At 42.6% G+C, this 20,502-nt stretch overlaps 1 protein-coding gene across 1 annotated transcript in view; it reads left to right on the top strand.

Moving 5' to 3' along the window:
* Positions 1–851: 851 nt before the first annotated feature.
* Positions 852–20,502, top strand: part of RTN1 (reticulon 1) — a 226,112-nt gene continuing 206,461 nt past the window's right edge. The window contains exon 1 of the mRNA XM_042989811.1: positions 852–1,100. Coding sequence (XP_042845745.1) covers positions 860–1,100 — 241 coding nt within the window. The 5' untranslated portion in view covers positions 852–859. The remainder of the gene's footprint in view (positions 1,101–20,502) is intronic.

Below are 20,502 nucleotides of genomic sequence, written 5' to 3'. Positions count from 1 at the left end.
AGTGTTTCTGAAAGGAAGCGTAGCTGCTTTTTGTCCTGCCTAGTGACATCCTATTTGCTTTCGTTGCTGGTATGGATGAGGTCTGGTAAGCTTTTTTTCTGGGACTCTCCTCATAGTTCTTTCCTGTACTCCGCTGTGTTCAGCCCCGTTCTGGAAACAACAGTTTTTAAGAACGCAGTATTTAACTTCGGGGTTGCAGTTGCCTCCCTCTGCCAACACCCATCTTCACCCCTCCCCGCGCAGCCCCACATCCCCTCCACCGCTGAGACTGGTCACCCTCAGAACCGTGGCCTTGAGGTCTCTAAGCTTCCCTTCTTTGCCTCAGGTCCCAAGACGCCAGTCCCGGCTTAACTTTAGGAGTTGGGAGGGCAGCTTGCCTAATCAGTCACGCTTCAGCTGGGGACTGCTTCTACCTGCTCATCTTCTCCTTGGATTCAAGGAAGACTCGAGTGGATTTGGCACATTCCCTAATCTGGGCCTGCCACTAGCAGGCCGGGGGCTGGCGTGGGCCGAAGGAGCCCAGGACGAGGCAGGCCATTTCCACCTGCGTAATAACAGGCTTGGGAGTAGCGAGGCGGCGGCGGCGGCGGCGGCTGGAGTAGGAGGAGGAGCGCAAGCAGCGGCCGCGGCGGGGCCGGGAGGAAGAGGAGGGGGAGGAGGAGGAGCTGAAGCGGGGAGAGCGGCAGCCAGCGGCTCCGCCGGAGTTGCAGCAGCAGCGGCGGCGGCGGCGGCGCTGACACCGCAGCCTCCCCGAGCCCGGAGTCCAGGCGGGGGCAGCAGCAGGGAGCGCCCGGCCGCCCCAGGCACCGCACCTCGGCCCCGCCACACCGCCGTCGCCGCGCCGGGGGCACCGCCAGCCATGGCCGCGCCGCCCGATCCCCAAGACGAGCTGCTGCCGCTGGCAGGCTCCGGGTCCCAGTGGTTCGGGGACCGGGGGGAGGGGGAGAACGAAGCCGTGACGCCGACAGGGGCCAGGCCGGCGCCGCAGGCGGGGGAGCCCGGCCGGGGGTTGGGCGCTGGGGCCGGGGACGCGGCGCCGCGGGAACTGGACTCGGGCCCCGCCCGGCCGCCGCCCGTTGCCATGGAAACTGCATCCACAGGTAAGGCGGGCGACGGGCGCCGCTGCCCCGCAAATGGCGTCGGGGACCCGGGTCCCCCAGCCGGTCCCTTGCTCCGCAGCTCGGCTCTGCACCTCGCTCGCGCTCTCTACCTGGAGCACCAACCTCAGCCCTGCTTCGTCGCCACGGGCGACTGAATATTGGCGGACTGTAGAAAACAGGATTTTTTTTTCTTCCAAATGCTCCGAAGAAGTCAAAATACTATTAATTCTTTTTATGTCGTTATCATTGTTATGTGGGCTTTAAAAATTGTCCTCAGGGGCAAACGGCAGCATCCTGGCTGCCGGCGCGCCCGCGTACAAGTTTCTTCCTTCCGCCAAGGGGTTGGGGGCCGGAGGGCCCGCCCGGCCAGTTGCGATGATTTTCTGGGGCGTGTTTGCGCTCCGCGTGCGCGCGGGCTCCCGGGGACGCTGACAACAAAGCGACGGGCAGGCCGGCTGCCGCTACACCGGGCTCGGTCCCGGGCAGGGATGTGGCTTAAGTCTTCCTTACCCCTTCCCTCCACACATCGCCACACCCTACTCCCTCCCAGTCCCCTCTCCCGGCCTCCACCTCCTCCTCCTCGCCACAGAAAACAGAAACCCCAAGGTGTGTGTGTCTCTTTCTGGAGGGGCAGCGTTGCTAGAGGGTTGGGAGTTGTGGCTGCCCCCGCCCACAACCTTTCCTTCCTAACTGCCCAGATGCCCCCATCTTGCAGGAAGCATTATTGAAACTTGGAACCCCTAAGAGCGGCCGGCCTGGCTGCGGTGTGAGAGGGCTTGAGTGGTGGTGGTGAGTGGACGAGGTACAGTTTACAGGCAGTATGGACGGCCCGGGCATTTGGAAATTGACCTGGGCTCGGCCCCCCTCAGCCTGACTCCCCCTTTCGAGAACCGGAGCGCTTGGGTGCCCAGCTGGGACCAGGGCCTTGGAGCATCCCGGCCAAAGGATGCGGGAGGCGAGATTTGAGTAAGGGCTGCCGGCCTGGGCAGCCCTGTGTTTCCAGGCAGGAGGTTCGAGAGGGGCCGTGTTGTGTTGTTTTCTGAAAAAGCTTTGTTGTAGTGGAATGGGAGTTGTGTAGATTTGGACACGTAGCCCTCGAGGATCTGGGGTGATGGGTGCTTCCGGAGGAAGGAAAGGGGGTGGAATTGGCCTGCGTGCTTTTGGCAGCCGATTTAGGGGAACCCCTTTCTGAAACCAGCAGCTCTCTTAAGGGTCATGTGGAGTGCATTAGGTAGTCTTAACTCTGATCTAGTTAGTATAGAGATTTGAGCTGAGGAAAGGAGGTTTGGGGAATGCGTTAACTAAAACATAAACATTCGGATGGAAAGAGAAAAAATGGGGACCATAATCAGAAAAAAAAAAAAAAAAGAAAAGGAAGAAAATAAAACTCCATTTGTCCTATATTGATTGTTAACTCAGGCTGTGGGGGTGGGAAAGATTTAAGACTAGGAAAGACTGCCTTGCCTCTCTCAACTTCTTCATCTGAATGAAAAGAAAACAAAACTCTTTACAATTGCAAAGGAAGGTAGAAAAAGATAATAGACAAAGGGAGGCACCTTTTTTTTTTGTTGGTTTACCATTATCATTCTTTGTAACTCATAGTTCAGAACCTTTATCCACTGTCATCAAAGTTAATTATTTCTTTTTAAATATTGCCCACCTCCCATTAGTGTCACCAAGGTTAGGGAAACCGGGGAAAGGAAGCTAAGTGCCCCGTGTTCAGTAACTTACTATACACTAGAATGAGTTGCTATATATATGCTTAGGAGAACTCCTGTCACAAAGCAGGCAATTGTAATTTTTAACATTATTATTATAGAAATTTAGAGAAATATTTTGCTTTGTTGAATGTGTTGGGGGTTTCCTATCCTAGACTATAAATACACTAATAAAATAGAACATGATGATTCTAAGTTTGGATGGGAGGAGAATGAAGGGAGGGAGGGAAAAGGAGTACATTGCGTATTTACATAGAAAATTTTTAGTTTATTATCACTGCTTGAAGGACTGTCTCATATAGTTGTTGATTGTTTAATGTTTTAAATCTTTATGTTTCATATTTCCTATACTGGAGAGACTACTGTAAGAGACCTAGATGCTAGAAATGATATCTAAATAAACAACTAGGTCTTGAAAAATCCAAACAAAATCTGGGCCAGCTTCCTTGTCTGTTATTATGACAGTTTTAACCTATAAGCAAAGTCAGTAAGTACATCTTTAACTTTATCAGAGACAAAATCTAGAAGAAGCCTATTACACTGATTTACTTTTTTGAAAGAATGGTGCTCTTTGGGACTCAAACTAAGAAGTAACTTAGACTTTGAGCATGAGGCACTGTAAACAGATTTTGTTTCTTTTACAGATAGAATTATAAAGTGTAAGACAGATACTGATATTTTAAAAGCTTTTTTTTTTCTGAAAAACACGACTAATCATGCCATCTGGACAGAAATTCTGTTATTTATTTTTATACATTGATGGTAATTAAAGTTCCTAAAGAAACATTTCCAAAAATATTTCTTAGTAATGTCCTGCAATGAATGTGTTTAAACATCACTAAAACTGCACTGTAGTTTCTAGTATTCTCATTGCTTCCGTCCCTTTTGTGGATTGGACATGTTCTTAAAAAAAGTAACTCTTAAAGCTACAATTTTTCATGTCTAAAATTGATAATGGGCATGCAAAATGATGTCTGTTGCCAAGGGAACATTTAATACACCATGTGTAGGCTACAACATGTTAGAGTTGTTAAATCATGAATCAGTGCCATCATCTAATAACTTTATACAAAGGATGGTAAGAGCAACTGTTTTGTTTTTTCATGATCAGTTATTTTATTCCTGGAAACCATTCAAAGGGAGCATACAATAACACAAGGATAGAAGAATGGCCCTTTGTTTAAAGGAAGAATTTAAAATAGAACACTTGAGCAAAATGCAGTGGTAAGAAGTTAACTCATGGTTGCTTTGGAAATTAACTCATTGACCGCTTCATGCATGCAAGGCAAAATGAAGAACAGAATGGAGAATGGTCCAGATAAATAAATATGATTTCCTTCTGTAATATTGACTTATAGATAATTTGACTTAAATTACTAGATGATTGGAGAGGGAGAGAAGAGAGAAAGATTTTTACTTTACTTGGATCACAGTGCTCATAAATTTACATTTTTCAAATGCTCAATGTGATACTCTATGGGAAAAACTATAAATTGTCTATCATGATTTAAATAACTTCAGAGTTTTTATATATCCTGTGTTCTGTTTAATATAGTAAATTACCATATACATTACTGATCATCTTCTAAAATTCACATGGAGGCTGGATTGACTGTCTTAACCTGTGGGTGTGTTTGATAGATGTGTGTACATTTTTTTATTTGGAGTCATTCCCAGTAATCCCCTTCAGAAGGTGTAAATTTCAGTTTTCTGTTTTCTTTCATCTTTTGAGAAAGCTACAGTTCTGTTGAAATGAGAAGAAACACTGCACATGCTTTTACAATATTTTACAGAACATGTAAGAAGAATAAAAGAATTTATTTTTTAGTTTTTATTAGCATTCTGGTTCAAATAAGAGTTTCTAATGTAATTTATTTCTCTGGACATAGTCTCTGGTTATAATCAATATTTCTGCTAGAAAGTATGTATATGTCCTTTCATATAGGGAATTCAAATCAGGTTACATTAAAATTTAGAAACACTTACATACCCTAAAAATACATTGATTATAAATTTTATCAAGGCAGGGTGCCTGGGTGGCTCAGTGGGTTAAGTGTCAGACTTTGGCTCAGGTCATGATCTCACAGTTCGTGGGTTTGGCCCTGTGTCGGGCTCTGTGCTGACAGCTCAGAGCCTGAAGCCTGTTTTGGATTCTGTGTCTCCCTCACTCTGCCCTCCCCCGCTTGTGCTCTGTTTCTCTCTGTCTCTCAAAAATAAATAAATGTTAAAAAAAAGAATATTATGATAAATTTTATCAAGGCTTCCAGCATAACTTCCTCTTCATGAGCTCACTGTTCTGGAAACCCATCCTGGTCATTGCCCCTCAAATCTTCCATAGGCCTTCTTGCCATCTTTTTTCTAGTGTTCATCTACTTCTTATTCTGATTCTAGTGTTCCATCTACTTCTGATTCTGCAGGCGAGTTGTGTATTATCTTGCTCCTTATACTGTATCCTGAGTAGGATACAGATCACAAAAAGTTTTATTATCTACAAAGTGAGAAACCATTGCGGTTCAATCCAATTTAGTAAACATTCATTGAATGCCTACTTTTCTAAGTATCGTGGTTTCCTAGAATATGTACATCTTTCTGTGTCACATTAATATTTAGTTTAATGAAACAATTCCTTTGGTGTCATTTCTCATTTTCCTTATTCCCAAGTCATTGCTGGAAGCTTGTCTAGAAGAGGTTATGATCATCTACCCACATGGGCACAAGGGCATGAATTAGTTTTCCAAGGTCAACACAGGATCAATAAACATGAGCATGATTTGCTCAGACCACACAGCTGTGGGAAAACAAAACCTATGTATCTTTGTGTCAATCTATGGGATTGAGGTCAAGAGAAGGGAAGGTTTTATTTATTTTCTTACTATGGGAGACTTTAAAGCATATTAGTAAAGTAATACGTGAGACACCTAGGTGGCTCAGTCTATTGAGCCATGATTTTGGCTCAGGTTATGATCCCACAGTTCATGAGTTTGAGCCCTGTGTCGGGCTCTGTGCTGGCAGCATGGAGCCTACTTGGGATTCTCTGTCTCCCTCTCTCTCTGCCCCTCCTTCGCTCTTGCTCTCACTCTCTTTCTCTCAAATATAAATATATAAATAAACATTAAAAAATAAAGTGATACAAATAATTCAGTAGGGATGGAAAGATGGATAAAGTAGGAGAGAGAGTGCATTTCTTGCAACTGAGTAGGTGAGGGGAAATGGATCCAACGCACAGTGGAGGGTTGATGTTAGATGGACTTTAGGACAGTTTGTGGATATAACTGGAGGAAAGACAGAGGAGGGGGGCACAGGTACAGGGATGGGTCTGAGAACAGGTTGGGGTTCTCTTCCAACTGCTTCTATTTTCGATAAAATAGGAAGCAAGGTCAAGAGCACATGAAGGCAGGAGTGGAGCTGGAAGTTTGAGGGGAGGGGAGAAAGTATGAAATGGTGTAAAATAGCAGAGTGAAAGGACTAGCGGAAGCTGGGAATTCTGAGAAGCCCTCAGGCTCACTTGGAATTTGTGGTCATGAGCTTGATGTGAGACTAGTTATCATACATGTTATCTTTTTTTTTTTTTTCAGCCATGTCCAGCTGTCTGGGCATTGGTTTGGATTAGGTGGATGGTTGAACTGGTTTTGATTTTGAGAAAAAGAGAGGGTCCATGGAGGAGGTGAGCTGTGTATAAGGCAGTGAGGATACTGATGGGTTATGGAATCCGGGGAGAAAGGAAGGAAGACAAGAGGGGGATGACGCACAGTGAGAAGATGATATAAATGGGTTGCATGTGCTGGCAGGACAGAAGAACAGATGGGCCAGGGTTTCCCGAGTGAGGTAGCTGAAAGGATAAGAGGTGGTGCTTCCAGAGTGGGGTTGGAGACAGATTAAGGAGGGGGCACAGTTATTGAGGGGAGTAGGAGACTGAGCGGGAGTGGAAGACAAGGTCATTGGAGGAGTGGGGTCCAGAAGAACGGCAAGGGCAGGAGTGAAATAGTCATCTATATGATTACTGAAATCACAAGGAACCATGGCAGAGATTGGAGAAGGACGGTGAACTCAGTGCTGATATCTTTAGGAAAGGTCATAGTGGCCTCAGCTTCAGTGCTAGGGGTTTTTAGAGGAGAAGGAAGAGCAGTGTCCTATAAAATTATAAATGTAAAGTCCTTATTGTAGGTTCTGCAAACTCTACTTAATATGTACAGAACGTAGGAGATGCAACTTAAAATAGTTCATGGTGGGGGATGGGAACTTTGAGGGTTGTAATTAACTAAATATGAGCTAGTGGTATGGTGAAATTACTAAAATCTCTTATGTAATTTTAGATCGTATTAATAGAAAGTCTTGGGTACACATTATATGAGGTACTAATTCCTCTAGATTCTGCTCTAGGCAGATTTGGAGTCCTGTACTAAACAAATGGATACTATGCTTTGAGAGACATTAATGGATTATAGAATAGTGATAGAAGGGTGACCAGATTGTGAGGCTTCTAGAAAAAATGCCACTTGAGAAACAGTTGAAGAAATTAGTAATTTTTAGCCATAATAAAGGAGGAATTAAAGGAGATCTGAATATTAAATTCGAATACTGGAAACACTCTTATGAAGCAGAGATGTGACCCAGGTGGTTTCACAGGGCAGAATTGGAATGGTGGGAAAATTAGAGAAGCAGATTTTTACTTAGTGAAGGAGAAAGTTCTAATAATTAGAACTACTTGGAAAAGAGATAGATTGCCCATCGGTTACTGATATTCAAGCAAAAGTGAGGTTGTTGTTTATTGGGCGAAACTTTGAAAGGAAGGTATTATAGCTATACCAAGAACTTTATACCTTCCTAAAAGAAAACAATGTGCCTAACTTTACATTGTGGTTGTTAACAGGAACATATTTCTCAAAAGCAAACAGCACGCTAATGAAACCAGAAACAGAGTCCATCTCAAAAACCATGGTTAACTCCAAATTAACTACCAAAATGCACTCTCCACAAAATTGTGGCCTTCTTGCAACTCTGTTGTTCTCCATTGTCCAGAAAAACTCCAGGGATGCCTGGGTGGCTCAGTCGGTTAAGTGCCAGACTTCAGCTCAGGTCATGATCTCATGGTTTGTGGGTTCGAGCCCCACATCGGGCTCTGTGTTGACAGCTCAGAGCCTGGAGCCTGCTTCAAATTCTGCATCTCCCTCTCTCTTCTCCCCTCCCCCACTCACGCTGTATCTAGAGTCTCTCTCTCTCTCTCTCTCTCTCTCTCTCAAAAATAAATAAACATTAAAAATTTTTTTAAAAAGGAAAAACTTCATATTATAACATACTTGCTTAAGAACTACACACACACACACACACACACACACACACACACACACACACACACAAAAGAACTACTCAATTTTATCCATTTGGGGTTATTAACCTAAACGTGCAGCATGATATTTGCAACCATCTCTTTTATTTATTCTTTTTCCTGGACTATCTTTTTCATTTTTTGCTACCATATCTAATTCCATAAATATTTAGCATATTCTAAAATATTTTGGGAATTCACTAAATAATTCTGTGGTGCTAAAAGCATCATATAAATCTCTCCTTAGTCCCCTGTATATTTTTGTGAGATTATTCATTGTAAAACCATGTTGGCTGGGTTTCTTAATGAATTACATTTTTAGTTAGAACAGTTCTGCATTCTGACTTCCACGTCCAATCCCCAAATGGATTTTCTAATTCATCTACTGCATGAGATTATTATAAAGCCAGTAATAGACCAAATTATTGCTTCTTGCATGTGAGGAATTTGTTGTATATCATATCTTTCAAAATACCTAGAATTTTGTTTTAGGCATAGCAAATCTTGATGCATTTTCAAATAACCCTTGGATAACCAAAAATTATGCGTGTTCAAGTTATTGTTGATCTGGTTGATGAGCATAAGAATAAAAGCCAATGTCATGTCTATCTTTGGCATGAATTTTGCAACTGATCCTGAAAAATAAGAGGACTTCTCAAAATGTTGTCTGGAGGTTGTCTGTTTCAAGATCACAGGAGGTGATCCATAGACCTCAAACCAGGGAAACAAGTCTGCCAGCTGCATATTAAAACTTCAAGAAGCACAGATTTATTGGAGCCCCTCCTTACGTTCAGCATTTTGTTAGGAGCTGTGAGCTCTCCATTCCCCATTCCTCTGAGCTTACTGTCTAGATGGGAGATAAGACTAACTCACACAAAACAAAGGTGAACAAGTCAGAGTACAGCCTGGTGCTTGGATGGATGGTACGAGCTTTAAGTGCTGTGCAAACTTCATGATTTTATGGGTCTTAGAGTTACTGGTCTTTTGAAAGAGGTGGGATGTGACTTTGACCTAAATTATAGATAGAATAGGAATAAGCAGAAGTGAGCAGAAAGGCAGTTGGGGTGAGGGGAGAAATATGGGCGATGGGCGATGACCTGGGGATGACCAATGACTAGGCTGGTTGAACCTGCCCAGCTGGGTGAGGGGAGACAGATTCTGGGGGGCTTGAAAGCTACTCACAGGACTCTAGACTCCTTGTATATGTATTCTGGGACCTTTGAAAGCTTGTGGATGGGGCATGTGATATTATAAAGCTGTGTTAAACTGTATAAAACTGTTGCACAGTGGCATAGAAGATGAACTTGGTGGGGAAGCCTGATCCACTGTCAGGGTCAGGGCCTTGAATAGCCATGGGAAGGAAAAGGAAGAAAGATGAGCAACTCCCCAGGAACATTCCATAGGACTTTGTGACTGACAGAATACAGGGGGTGAGGAAAGGAATAATTCAACTCTAAAGTTCCATGTCCTATGGCAGGGAGGATGTTGATATAGAGACATAGGAGGAGGAACTGGTTGGAGAGATGAGGGTAATTGATTCATTTTTAGTCATGTGGGGCTTGATATGATGACAGAGCACCTTGAGTGGAAGTCTCCCCTTGGTGCTGAAGATAAAAGAATGGATTTTAGAGATGAAAACAGGATTGTTGATATAGATATAGAAAGTCAGAAGAGAAGCCCTAGAATACGTTCAGTTTGTGAAAGAGAGTACATTGTATGGGAAGAACAAATGGCCAAGAACAGAGCAAGAGCTCTTTGCCTCTTACTAGCTGAGTGGCATTAGGTAAATTTTTGAACCTCCCTGAGCCTCAGATTCCATAGCGATGTATATGGTACTAGGGGTTGTAGAGAGTCTGGCAATCAAATGGTAAGTATTCTTATTATGAGAGTATCACGAAAGCCAAGATGGCATGGTATAGAATGAGCTCTGACTGGGAAAGCAGATTTGTCTCCTCTTGGCTCTGGCACCTAATACCATGTCAATGTGGGCAGCTCTGCTTTACGACTCAGTTTCTTCATATGTAAAATGGGCATGATACTGGCTATCTTACAGAGCTGTGTGAAGGTAAAAGGAAGTAACACAGGGAGGTAAATGCAAATTGGAAAGAACTAATTATCTGTAAGGTGCTATTAATAGGAAGCCCGGTCAGCACTGTCAGATGCAGAAGAGAGGTCTAGGAGAACAAAGACGGAGAAAAAGTCATGTTACCTTAGCCTTAGGCTTTTTAATAGAAAATGCTTGCTGTGCTTACCTGGACCTCAGCCAAGTATCAGCAAGGAATGGCAGGAGAGCAAGGAAGAATGGGGGTGGGGAGAAGTGAGTTCTGGTGGAGCACATTGGAAGACATTTTGGCTACGGGGAGTGCATTTTGGCTCCATTCCTCATGTCCTGATAAGTGATCTGTGACTGACCAGGGCTAAGGTGTGCTCATGGGGGCCTGCTGGAGTGAGTGAGGGCAGCAGACGGAAAGGCAATAAATGTAGGAAGCTGTCTTAGATGTGTGTGGGAGTGGGTCTGGAAGAGGCTGCTTCTCTCACCAAAGAGGGTATTAGAGTGAAAGCCAGCTCCTGCCACTACCTATCGCGCCCACCTCTTGCCCCCAAGGGCAAGACTAAATCAGCTGGTCCTGTGGACTTGTGGGTATCTGCAAGCAAGTCTCATAGCTCTGTAGGTTAAAGTCTTTTATAAATAGACTAATGCTTCTGGAAAGATGGAACAAATATGCTTTTCTTTATCTTTCCTGCTAAGTAGAGCTAAAAACCCTGAACACACACACACACACACACACACACACACACACACACACACACAACATAAAAAGACTCTGAAAGGTGGAGAGAGGAAGGCAATCTTACTAGGGACTCTGGGACTGAGGATGACACAGCAGTGAGTTCTTTGGGTTTTCTTTTTTCCTTACGTACCTCAGACTGGGTATGGGAGAAGGCAGCAAGTGGGCAATGCCAATGGGCACAGAAAAAAGCACCCACAAGAAAGCCTGCTCTCATCAGATGACCAGGAAAGGGACAGCCTAACAAGACAGAAAATGTTTTGACAATAACTTCTCTGCTCCAGCCAAACACCACAAAATAAACAGCTGCCCCCACCCCTATCCCACCAGCAAATGCTGAGTGGGGAGCCTAGACTTCCACCCATGAGAAGCTGTGAGAGGCACCCCAGCAGCCCTGCCCAACAATCCCAGTGCCAGAGGAGACCATGTGGGAGTCCTGGGCTTCTGCCTCCACCCAGGCAGGAGGCTGGGACCTAATAGGCCTGCCAGCTAGTGTGGTGACAGAGGAAGCCTAGAGGAGAGGTATGAGTTTTGTTTTTTTTTTTTTAATTTTTTTTTTAACGTTTATTTATTTTTGAGACAGAGGGAGACAGAGCATGAACGGGGGAGGGGCAGAGAGAGAGGGAGACACAGAATCGGAAGCAGGCTCCAGGCTCTGAGCCATCAGCCCAGAGCCCGACGCGGGGCTCGAACTCATGGACTCACAGACCGTGAGATTGTGACCTGAGCTGAAGTTGGCCGCTTAACTGACTGAGCCACCCAGGCGCCCCTAGGAGAGGTATGAGTTTTTTTTTTTTTTTTTTTTTAATTTTTTTTTTCCAACGTTTTTTATTTATTTTTGGCACAGAGAGAGACAGAGCATGAACGGGGGAGGGGCAGAGAGAGAGGGAGACACAGAATCGGAAACAGGCTCCAGGCTCTGAGCCATCAGCCCAGAGCCTGACGCGGGGCTCGAACTCACGGACCGCGAGATCGTGACCTGGCTGAAGTCGGACGCTTAGCCGACTGCGCCACCCAGGCGTCCCAAGAGAGGTATGAGTTTTAACACTGCTCCCCAGTAATGAGATGGAGTGGAGAGCCTAAGCTCCCACCTTCCTCTGGCAGTGATATGGCAGTATACCCCTTCGCTATTAGTGTGGCATTTAAAAAGATCTTTGTCTCATAACAAAACACCTCAAATGTCCAGATTTTAACTGAAAATCACTTGTCATACCAGAACCCAGGAAGATCTGAATTTCAATGACAGAGGGATGATCAACACCAAGATGACACAGATATCTGAATTATCTGACGAGGATTTTAACTTATTTTTAATGTTTATTTTTGAGGGAGAGAGACAGACAGAGTGTGAGTGCGGGAGGGGGGCAGAGAGAGAGGGAGCCACAGAATCCAAAGCAGGCTCTGGGCTCTGAGTTTCAACACAGAGCCTGATGCAGGCCTCGAACTCATGAGCCATGAGATCATGACCTGAACTGAAGTCTGACGCTTAACCAACTGAACCACCCGGACACCCCTGTCTGGGGAGGATTTTAAAGCAGCCATCACAAAAATACTTCCATAAGCTATGATGGACACACGTGAAACAAGTAATAAAATGGAAAGTCCCAGTAAGGAAATAAAAAGTTTCAAGGGGCGCCTGGGTGGCTCAGTCGGTTAAGCGCCCGACTTTGGCTCAGGTCACGATCTCGCGGTCCGTGAGTTCGAGCCCCGCGTCGGGCTCTGGGCTGATGGCTCAGAGCCTGGAGCCTGTTTCAGATTCTGTGTCTCCCTCTCTCTCTGCCCCTCCCCCGTTCATGCTCTGTCTCTCTCTGTCTCAAAAATAAATAAACGTTAAAAAAAAAATTTAAAAAAAAAAAAAAAAAAAAAAGGAAATAAAAAGTTTCAGTGAAAAAATAGAAGATATCATGAAGAACCAAAGGGAAATTTTAGGAGTGACCAATACAGTAACTGAAAGAATTGAAGAAAAAGAAAAACCACAGAAATTCAGTGGATGTGCTAACAGTAGAACAGAGAGGATAATGGAAAGAATTGGCGAACTTGTAGATGAACAACAGAAATGACCAAGAACAACAGGGAGAATCAACTGACAATAATAAATAAATAATACATAATCATAAATGATAATAAATAATAAAATGCTTCCAACTGTGCAGCACAGGCATACTGACCGGGACTTGTTCCCTTTGTCAGATGTTCCCTCCGTGTTCATGTGAACAGACTATAGTGAAAACAGACTGAGAGGTGTGTGCCTCACATTTGCTAAGTGCGTACAATCTAAGCTGTGTTGGTCTAGATGCGGGTTTTAGGGAGAATAACCGAATAGTACTGTTTTAAGTCCTTGAGCCATCTTTTTACATTTACAGTACTCACTGATTTGTGACCCTCTAGTACTTAGGTATTTGTGACCCTCCAGTATTTAGGTAACTAAATATATGCACATATTAGCTAAAGTATTTATCTAACAGGCACTTATGTAGCACTTACAATGTGTTCTGAGGGCACTAGTTTTACAATTCAGTAAAATCTCACTGAATCATCCATTTATTTATCCAACAAATAGTTATTAAGCACTCTCTCTCTATGTGTGTATACAAGGTATGAACTAGGTATGAGTAGGTGACACTTAACTACCTACCAGGATATAAAAATAAATGCGGTGGGAGAAAGAGTGTGTACTTAGAGGCACCATACTGGATTCTAGCCAAGCTCTTCCAAGGGCCAGTAGCTAGTCTCCACCTCCGTGGGAAGGGCTAAATGGTGGCTCTAGGTGGATCTTCAGTGTCCATGTAAATGAGGTAACATTTGTTCATTTGTTGCTTTTCTGTATGCTGTAACCTTCTGTGTATACTTCAGTCATTGCTAAAGTTTTTGTAACCAGTTTTACTTAAGGCAGCATCCCTTTAGTGTTATTATCAGGAGACGCTTGAAAGTAAGGTAGAAGAAGATGTTACTTCTCCCTCTAATATTTCCACGGGCCATCTAATGCCACAGTAAGGAAATAAATAAGCAAACAAACAAATAAATAACCTCTGATGTGGACAAGTAATGTGTCCTCAATTTTATGTAAAAAGTGCATATAATATTTTAAAAATTCTGTACTACTTTTATTTGTGTCTGGATACATCATCAAAGTAAAAAACAGGGTTATTCTTGCACAAAGGCAGCTTCAGAAGACATCTTACCAGCCTCTGGCTCCTAAGCACTAGAATATAGGAAGTTTGGAGTGGCTCCTACTATGAGTTTTGTTTAACAGACCTTTTACTGTAGATAATACAAGGGTAAATTGTAACCCAGCATGTTTGCATTACCGGAACTGAACTCGTATGAGTTTATTTTATTTACTCAAATCCATGGTGTTAGAGAAGTCTTTATATTTTATTTTACCAGAAATGTGAAAAAGAATGGACACCTAGTACTGTTCCCTAGAAACTGCATAATCTTTTAAAGGCCAAGCAGTTTATAATTTGGATGTTTGCACATCAGCAATCCAGAAGTATCAGCTTCATTTCTATAAATAATGTGGAACAATCAAAATTTTTTGAAGAGAGGTAATATACTTCTTTCTAAAGAAATGAGCCCCAGAAATAACCTGTCTTGAAGGTAAGTAAATATGTATTAGGAGTAGGGAATAGTTTGCAGTGGGCTATCGGGCCCTTTGTGTTTGTTTGTTTGTTTGTTTGTTTGTTTTCCTTTTTAAGTATCATACAGTGCTTTGTGCTCAGTACTTATTTAACCATTATTATAACTTCCAGGAACATTGGTTCCTAAATGAAATCTCAATCAATTTGTTAACAAGAAAGCTCTGCCATTCTGTCAGACAGGAGACATCAAAGTCAACCTTTAACTGTATCACTTAACATGCAGTGATTAGGTTTCCCCTGTGATAGTTTGTGTGAAAATGTCTTTTGGGTATTGAATTGATATTGATATGTTCCATTGTATAATGAATCTTGTGAAGCAGAGTTTTCAGTTCATAAAAGGGAAAATTGGTACATAGGTTGAAAATAAGAGCCCAGAACTTCTTTTCTTCTATGAAGGGCCCTGTCCTGCAGGGAAAGAAGATACCAGCAGATGACTGTGTATGAGTTAACTGGAATATAATTTAATTGATTTTTTAATGCTTATTTATTTATTTTGAGCAAAAGAGGGAGAGAGAGAGAGGGAGGGAGAGAGAGAGAGGGAGAGAGAGAATCCCAAGCAGGCTCTGTACTGACAGTACAGAGCCCGACTCGGAGCTCGATCTCACCCACCATGAGATCATGACCTGAGCTGAAATATAGCTTATGACACTTAACTGGCTGAGCCACCCAGGTGCCCCAATTTAGTTGATTTTCTTTGTCTTGGAAGTATTTAATTCCACAGTCCTGTTTTAAAATTATAAAAACAATAGGGGCCCCCGGGTGGCTTAGTCGGTTTGGCATCTGACTTTGACTCAGGTCTGATCTCACTGTTCGTGAGTTCAAGCCCCACGTCGGGCACTGTGCTCATAGCTTGGAGCCTGGAGCCTGCTTCAGATTCTGTGTCTCTCTCTCTCTGACACTTTCCCTCTCACACTCTGTGTCTCTCTCTCTCTCAAAAATAAATAAACATTAAAAAAATTTAAAATTATAGAAACAATAAATGTTTGCAAGAGAAAAAACTTACCATCTCACCCTCTTTGCACAATCCTTAGTGCCAACTCTGTATAGTGGTTTTAGGGTTCAATGAAATATTTGTAATGCTTGACACTTAGTAAGGACCTTGTAAATGTTTGCCATTCTTATTATTGTTTTAATTCCCTATTAATTTTTTCATTTGCACAATAATCATTAATCTTCCTTAAGTGCTTTGGAATGGATGAAGTGCTGATATCATTTATCTAGTGATCCTCATTTTACAAATGTGGAAGCTGAGAAAGGCCAAAGCTGCATCTCTGCCTGGGGTGATGGTGATAGAGGGAGAAAGCTTGATGCTTGGAATGGACCCAAATAGACTACAGGGATGGGAAGGTGGGGGAATATATTGGATGTGTAAAAAATCCAATATATATGTATATATGGATTTCTAAAAAAAAAAAAAAAAAAAAAAAAAGGTGGGGGGGGTGAAGAGAGATAGGTAACAAAGCTTTCCTAAAGTCTAGAATTAGGGTCTTGGCCTTAATTTCCTCTGCAGTTATAATTTGCATCTTTTTAATTGTTTAGATTAAACCTTGGCAGAGGTTTTCTAAGTGGGGTGACCTCAGTAGGCCCCGGGGCCTAGGGAAAGAAGCTTGGGGTGTTCTGTGCAGGGCCGCCCAGAGCGTTCTCAGCTTCAGGCTGAATGAAATCAAGTAGTGGGCTGAGTCAGGCCTGTGGGCCCAAGTGGTCCTTCTTCCATCTGGGGATTTTCCAAAGGATTCACAATTAGCCTGGTCTAAATGGAGAAAAAATTAGCTCAGAGTTTTCTCTCAGAAATAAAGGATTATTTGTAAACTTTTCTCCTCTGCACAAGTAGCCCTGAGATTCTTTTTTTTTATTTATTTTTTTTAAATTTTTTTTTTTAGCGTTTATTTATTTTTGAGACAGAGAGAGAAAGAGCATGAACAGGGGAGGGTCAGAGAGAGGGAGACACAGAATCTGAAACAGAAGTAGCCCTGAGATTCATAAATGCAGTGGTTTGGATAGCAGTATGAGAGAGTTACCTGGGTTTTCTTTACTGTGCTCAAATGTAAAGATGTACTCTATACCTTGACTGAGAAATGGGAGTAGTTAAGGAAAAGAGAGGAAAGAAAACAAAGTAAAGAAAGTTAACATTTATTTAGCACAGAGTGTTATGCAGGCAGCCCTTGATACCCATTTTATGTATCTTCTTAGGTTAGTTGTAGTATCCAGTGGCCTTTGAATGTGTGGCAGACAACAGCACAGTCATTTGGTTAATCTGAGTAGCGGTGACCACTAATTTTCATAATTCCCTTTATTTACTTCTAGCCAAGGCCGGAAATTAGACACAGAACAGGAGTCTTCCAGTGAAATCCTGCTAGGCTGATTAGGAGGAGGGACGAGATATGGGGGTTTAAGTCCTAGCTGGTAACAGGTGTATATTTTCAGGGATGTTTATTTAAACCACATTCTTGGGGCGCCTGGGGTAGCTCAGTTAGTTAAGCATCTGACTTTGGCTCGGGTGATGATCTCAGGGTTCGTGAGCTCGAGCCCTGTATCAGGCTCTGTGCTGACAGCTCAGAGCTGTGTCTCCCCCTCTCTCTGCCCCTCGCCTGCTCACACCCTGTCTCTCTCTCCCAAAAATAAACAAACATTAAGCCACATTCTTTTTGGGGGGCATACTGAAATAGCCAGCTAAGGATTTGGGATCCTCCCTATCCTTTCATCAATGATGATTTACGTACGAGTACGTGTTCTTATTGCATCAGATATATGCATGTTGTTTTTTCTTTGGATGAAAGTCCCTCGAGGTAAGTGTAAAGTCTCCAATAGTCTATAATCCCTAGCCGAAGGTCAAATATATCTGTGTCAGAATTTCATCATTTGATGATTTATTTCATTCTTTGATTACATAAAAAGATCTTAATATCATATTGGGATCATAGCACGTTTTCATAAGCTTTCAGAGTTCACAGAATCGATAACTATTCAAAGTATTTAGAAGTAGGATTTGGATTTTTTCAAAAACATTTTTTTAAGTTTATTTATTTATTTTGAGAAAGAGAGAGGGAGAGAGGGAGAGGAGAGCAGAGAGAGAGGGAGAGAGAGTCCCAATCAGGCTCCGTGCTGTCAGCACAGAGCCCGATGTGGGACTCAAACTCACGAACTAGGAGATCATGACCTGAGCCAAAATCAAGAGTCAGATTGGCTTAACCGACAGAGCCATCCAGGCACCCCAGGATTTGGATCTTTTATGTATTACTCATGTGACCACTATTAAATCAATTACAGTGTAAATCCTTGCTCCTGTTTATATGAGTTATAAGACTAATCAGCAAAAATATTTCACATGTCATACCACTTTGAATGTCTTTAAAACTCTAAAGTGCTAACTTAAAAAATAAGAATTCTTGTCAGTTATGATTAAAGATGATGATCAATGAATTCTGTTAATATTTTTTAAATTAACTAAGTGGGTGCCCTTGATAAGGTGTTCAATATTCCTGATAATTTACATAATAAAATGCAGTAGTTTGCACTGAGATTAGTTTGGCACAATTGTCATTAAGAGCTCCTCCTCGGCCCCTGGCAGGCTCACCTGGCAGCCTTGTCCTCAAACAGGGGATGTGGCCTTGAGGTACTGACTGGTACAGGTTAGATCCTCATTTTCTATTCATAGGAATAATAATCGTGAATTTCGTAGGTAGCAAGACATTGCAGTCTCTTTCCAATTCAATTCTTGGCCTTTGAAATCTGGGCATTCGCTTGAGATGAAGGAGGCTGCCCTGGAAGGCAGCTTGAGGACAGGTGTGGGTCTGCTCAAAAAAAAAAAAAACAAAAAACAAAAAACAAAAGATTTCAGGTACCCCAGCAAAGATGGCCAGGCTAAAAGTCTTCACGTGGGATTTGTAAATCAGTTCGGGCCCTGGGCCCACTTCCTGACTGCCACGTGGGGTGGCCCGTGCCAGCTTCCTCCATGGCTACTTGGCCTCTGTCTGCTGCTGTCTCTTCATGTGGCAGGAATAGTCTGTGGGTTCAGGAGTTAGACTTGTTCAAAAGCAAATGTAGCATGAAGTAGGGCACTCTCCGTCCCTGGAAGGTTTGAGCAGAGACTGTGTGATCTCTTTTCAGGGATGTTTAAAAGGAGGCTTATTTTCAACAGGGAAGTTGAACTAGATTACTCGCAATATTCTTTATATTCCTTTTGTCTTAGGATTCCATGATTTTACAGCAAAAACTGAGGTTTGTTATGTGCTAAGTCCTGTGAATGACTTTAAATTGACACATACGTTTTTAATATTGGGGCTTTATATCCTTAGCTAAAACTTACATGAACCCACATGAGCAAACCAGAAACCAACAATCTAAGTTATAACAAGTAATTTTAATACTGAGAAACATTTTTCACTTATGTTTATGGCATAGCCAGATAAAAGGTCTTTGATTAATAAAATGGAAACATTGGTTAATGGTTTTGTTCTTTAAAATGCTCATGGTAGGGGCGCCTGGGTGGCTCAGTCAGTTAATCATCTGACTTCAGCTCAGGTCATGATCTCACAGCTCGTGAGTTCAAGCCCCATGTCAGGCTCTGTGCTGACAGCTCAGAGCCTGGAGCCTCCTTCAGATTCTGTGCCTCCCTCTCTCTCTGCCCCCACCTACTTGCATTCTGTCTTTGTCTCTCTCAAAAATAAATAAACATTACAAAAAATTTTTAAAAACACTATTGGTAGACAATATTTTATAAGGTAGTGCCCATGAGGGACAGTGATGAAAAGATGGGCACTGATTATTTGTTATTATACACTTACATGCCAGGTGTTATGCTAAGTGTTGATAGAACATTTTTATTTATTTATGTTTTTAATGTTTATTTATTTTGAGAGAGAGAGAGAGAGAGAGCGAGCATGAGCTGGGGAGGGACAGAAAGAGAGGGAGACACAGAATCCAAAGCAGGCTCCAGGCTCTGAGCTGTCAGCAGAGAGCCCAACATGGGGCTCAAACTCATGAACCATGAGATCACTACCTGAGTTATAGTTGGCTGTTTGACTGAGCCACTCAGGCACCCTAATAGAAGGTTTTTAAAAACCTCTTTTCTCAAGAAACTTATAGTCTAATAAAGGGGATATATAAAGCAACAATTACATTTTATAGTGGAAAAATATGATAGACCTATGTACATAATGCTATGTCAAGCATCTTAACAGAAGGGAAGGTTGGAAAATGCTTTTTCTTTCACTTTGACTGAAAGTGGTTCTGGAACTGAGTTTTAAAGAATGAGAAATTAGCAAGAGAAAGCATGGAGAAGACTATTCAGAACCTGCTTAAAACCATATTTCTTCCTTCTTGTTTTTCAAAAAGGAATCCTTTTTTTTTTTTTTTTTTTAGTCTCTCAGAGTCTAGGTTTCTAGAATGGTAATGAAGAGGTATAGAGCTCTTTATTCCCCTTTGTCTTTAAGCCTCTAGATTATAGCTGGTTCATAAGCAAAATCAGCCTCCTCGAAGTGGCTGCTTCTATGAAACTGCATATGGTTTTCAGAATTGGACAGACTATGCATCACAAACAGATGTGCAGGCACCTGGCTAAGGACCAAGGAAACGCAAATCCAGACTAGACCAAGTCAATTTTCTCCAGTAGTAAGCCTTTTAAATCATTAGGTTTTATTACAAAATAAATGGATGCATTAGGGAGGAAATTCACATGCAGTTTTCAAATGTGAGACTTTAAGCTTCCTGCATCATGCATCTAGGTTACATTCACAGGCCCTTGGGATACAAACTTACTCTTCTTTATGATGCTTACTTAATTGGAAATATTTGAGAAACACTAGGCAGAAAAATGTCTGGGTAGGTGCTCCGGGTGAATACTGAAGACCTTGAGAACAAGGTGGCACAGAAGTGTGTAAGTGTGTGTGTCCTTGAGAATAAGGTGGCACAGAAGTGTGTAAGTGTGTG

The sequence above is a fragment of the Panthera tigris genome, chromosome B3 (assembly GCF_018350195.1).
Source record: "Panthera tigris isolate Pti1 chromosome B3, P.tigris_Pti1_mat1.1, whole genome shotgun sequence".
Taxonomy (NCBI): domain Eukaryota; kingdom Metazoa; phylum Chordata; class Mammalia; order Carnivora; family Felidae; genus Panthera; species Panthera tigris.
Note: the sequence above shows the minus strand (reverse complement) of the source record. Positions and strands in the feature narration are given on the sequence as shown.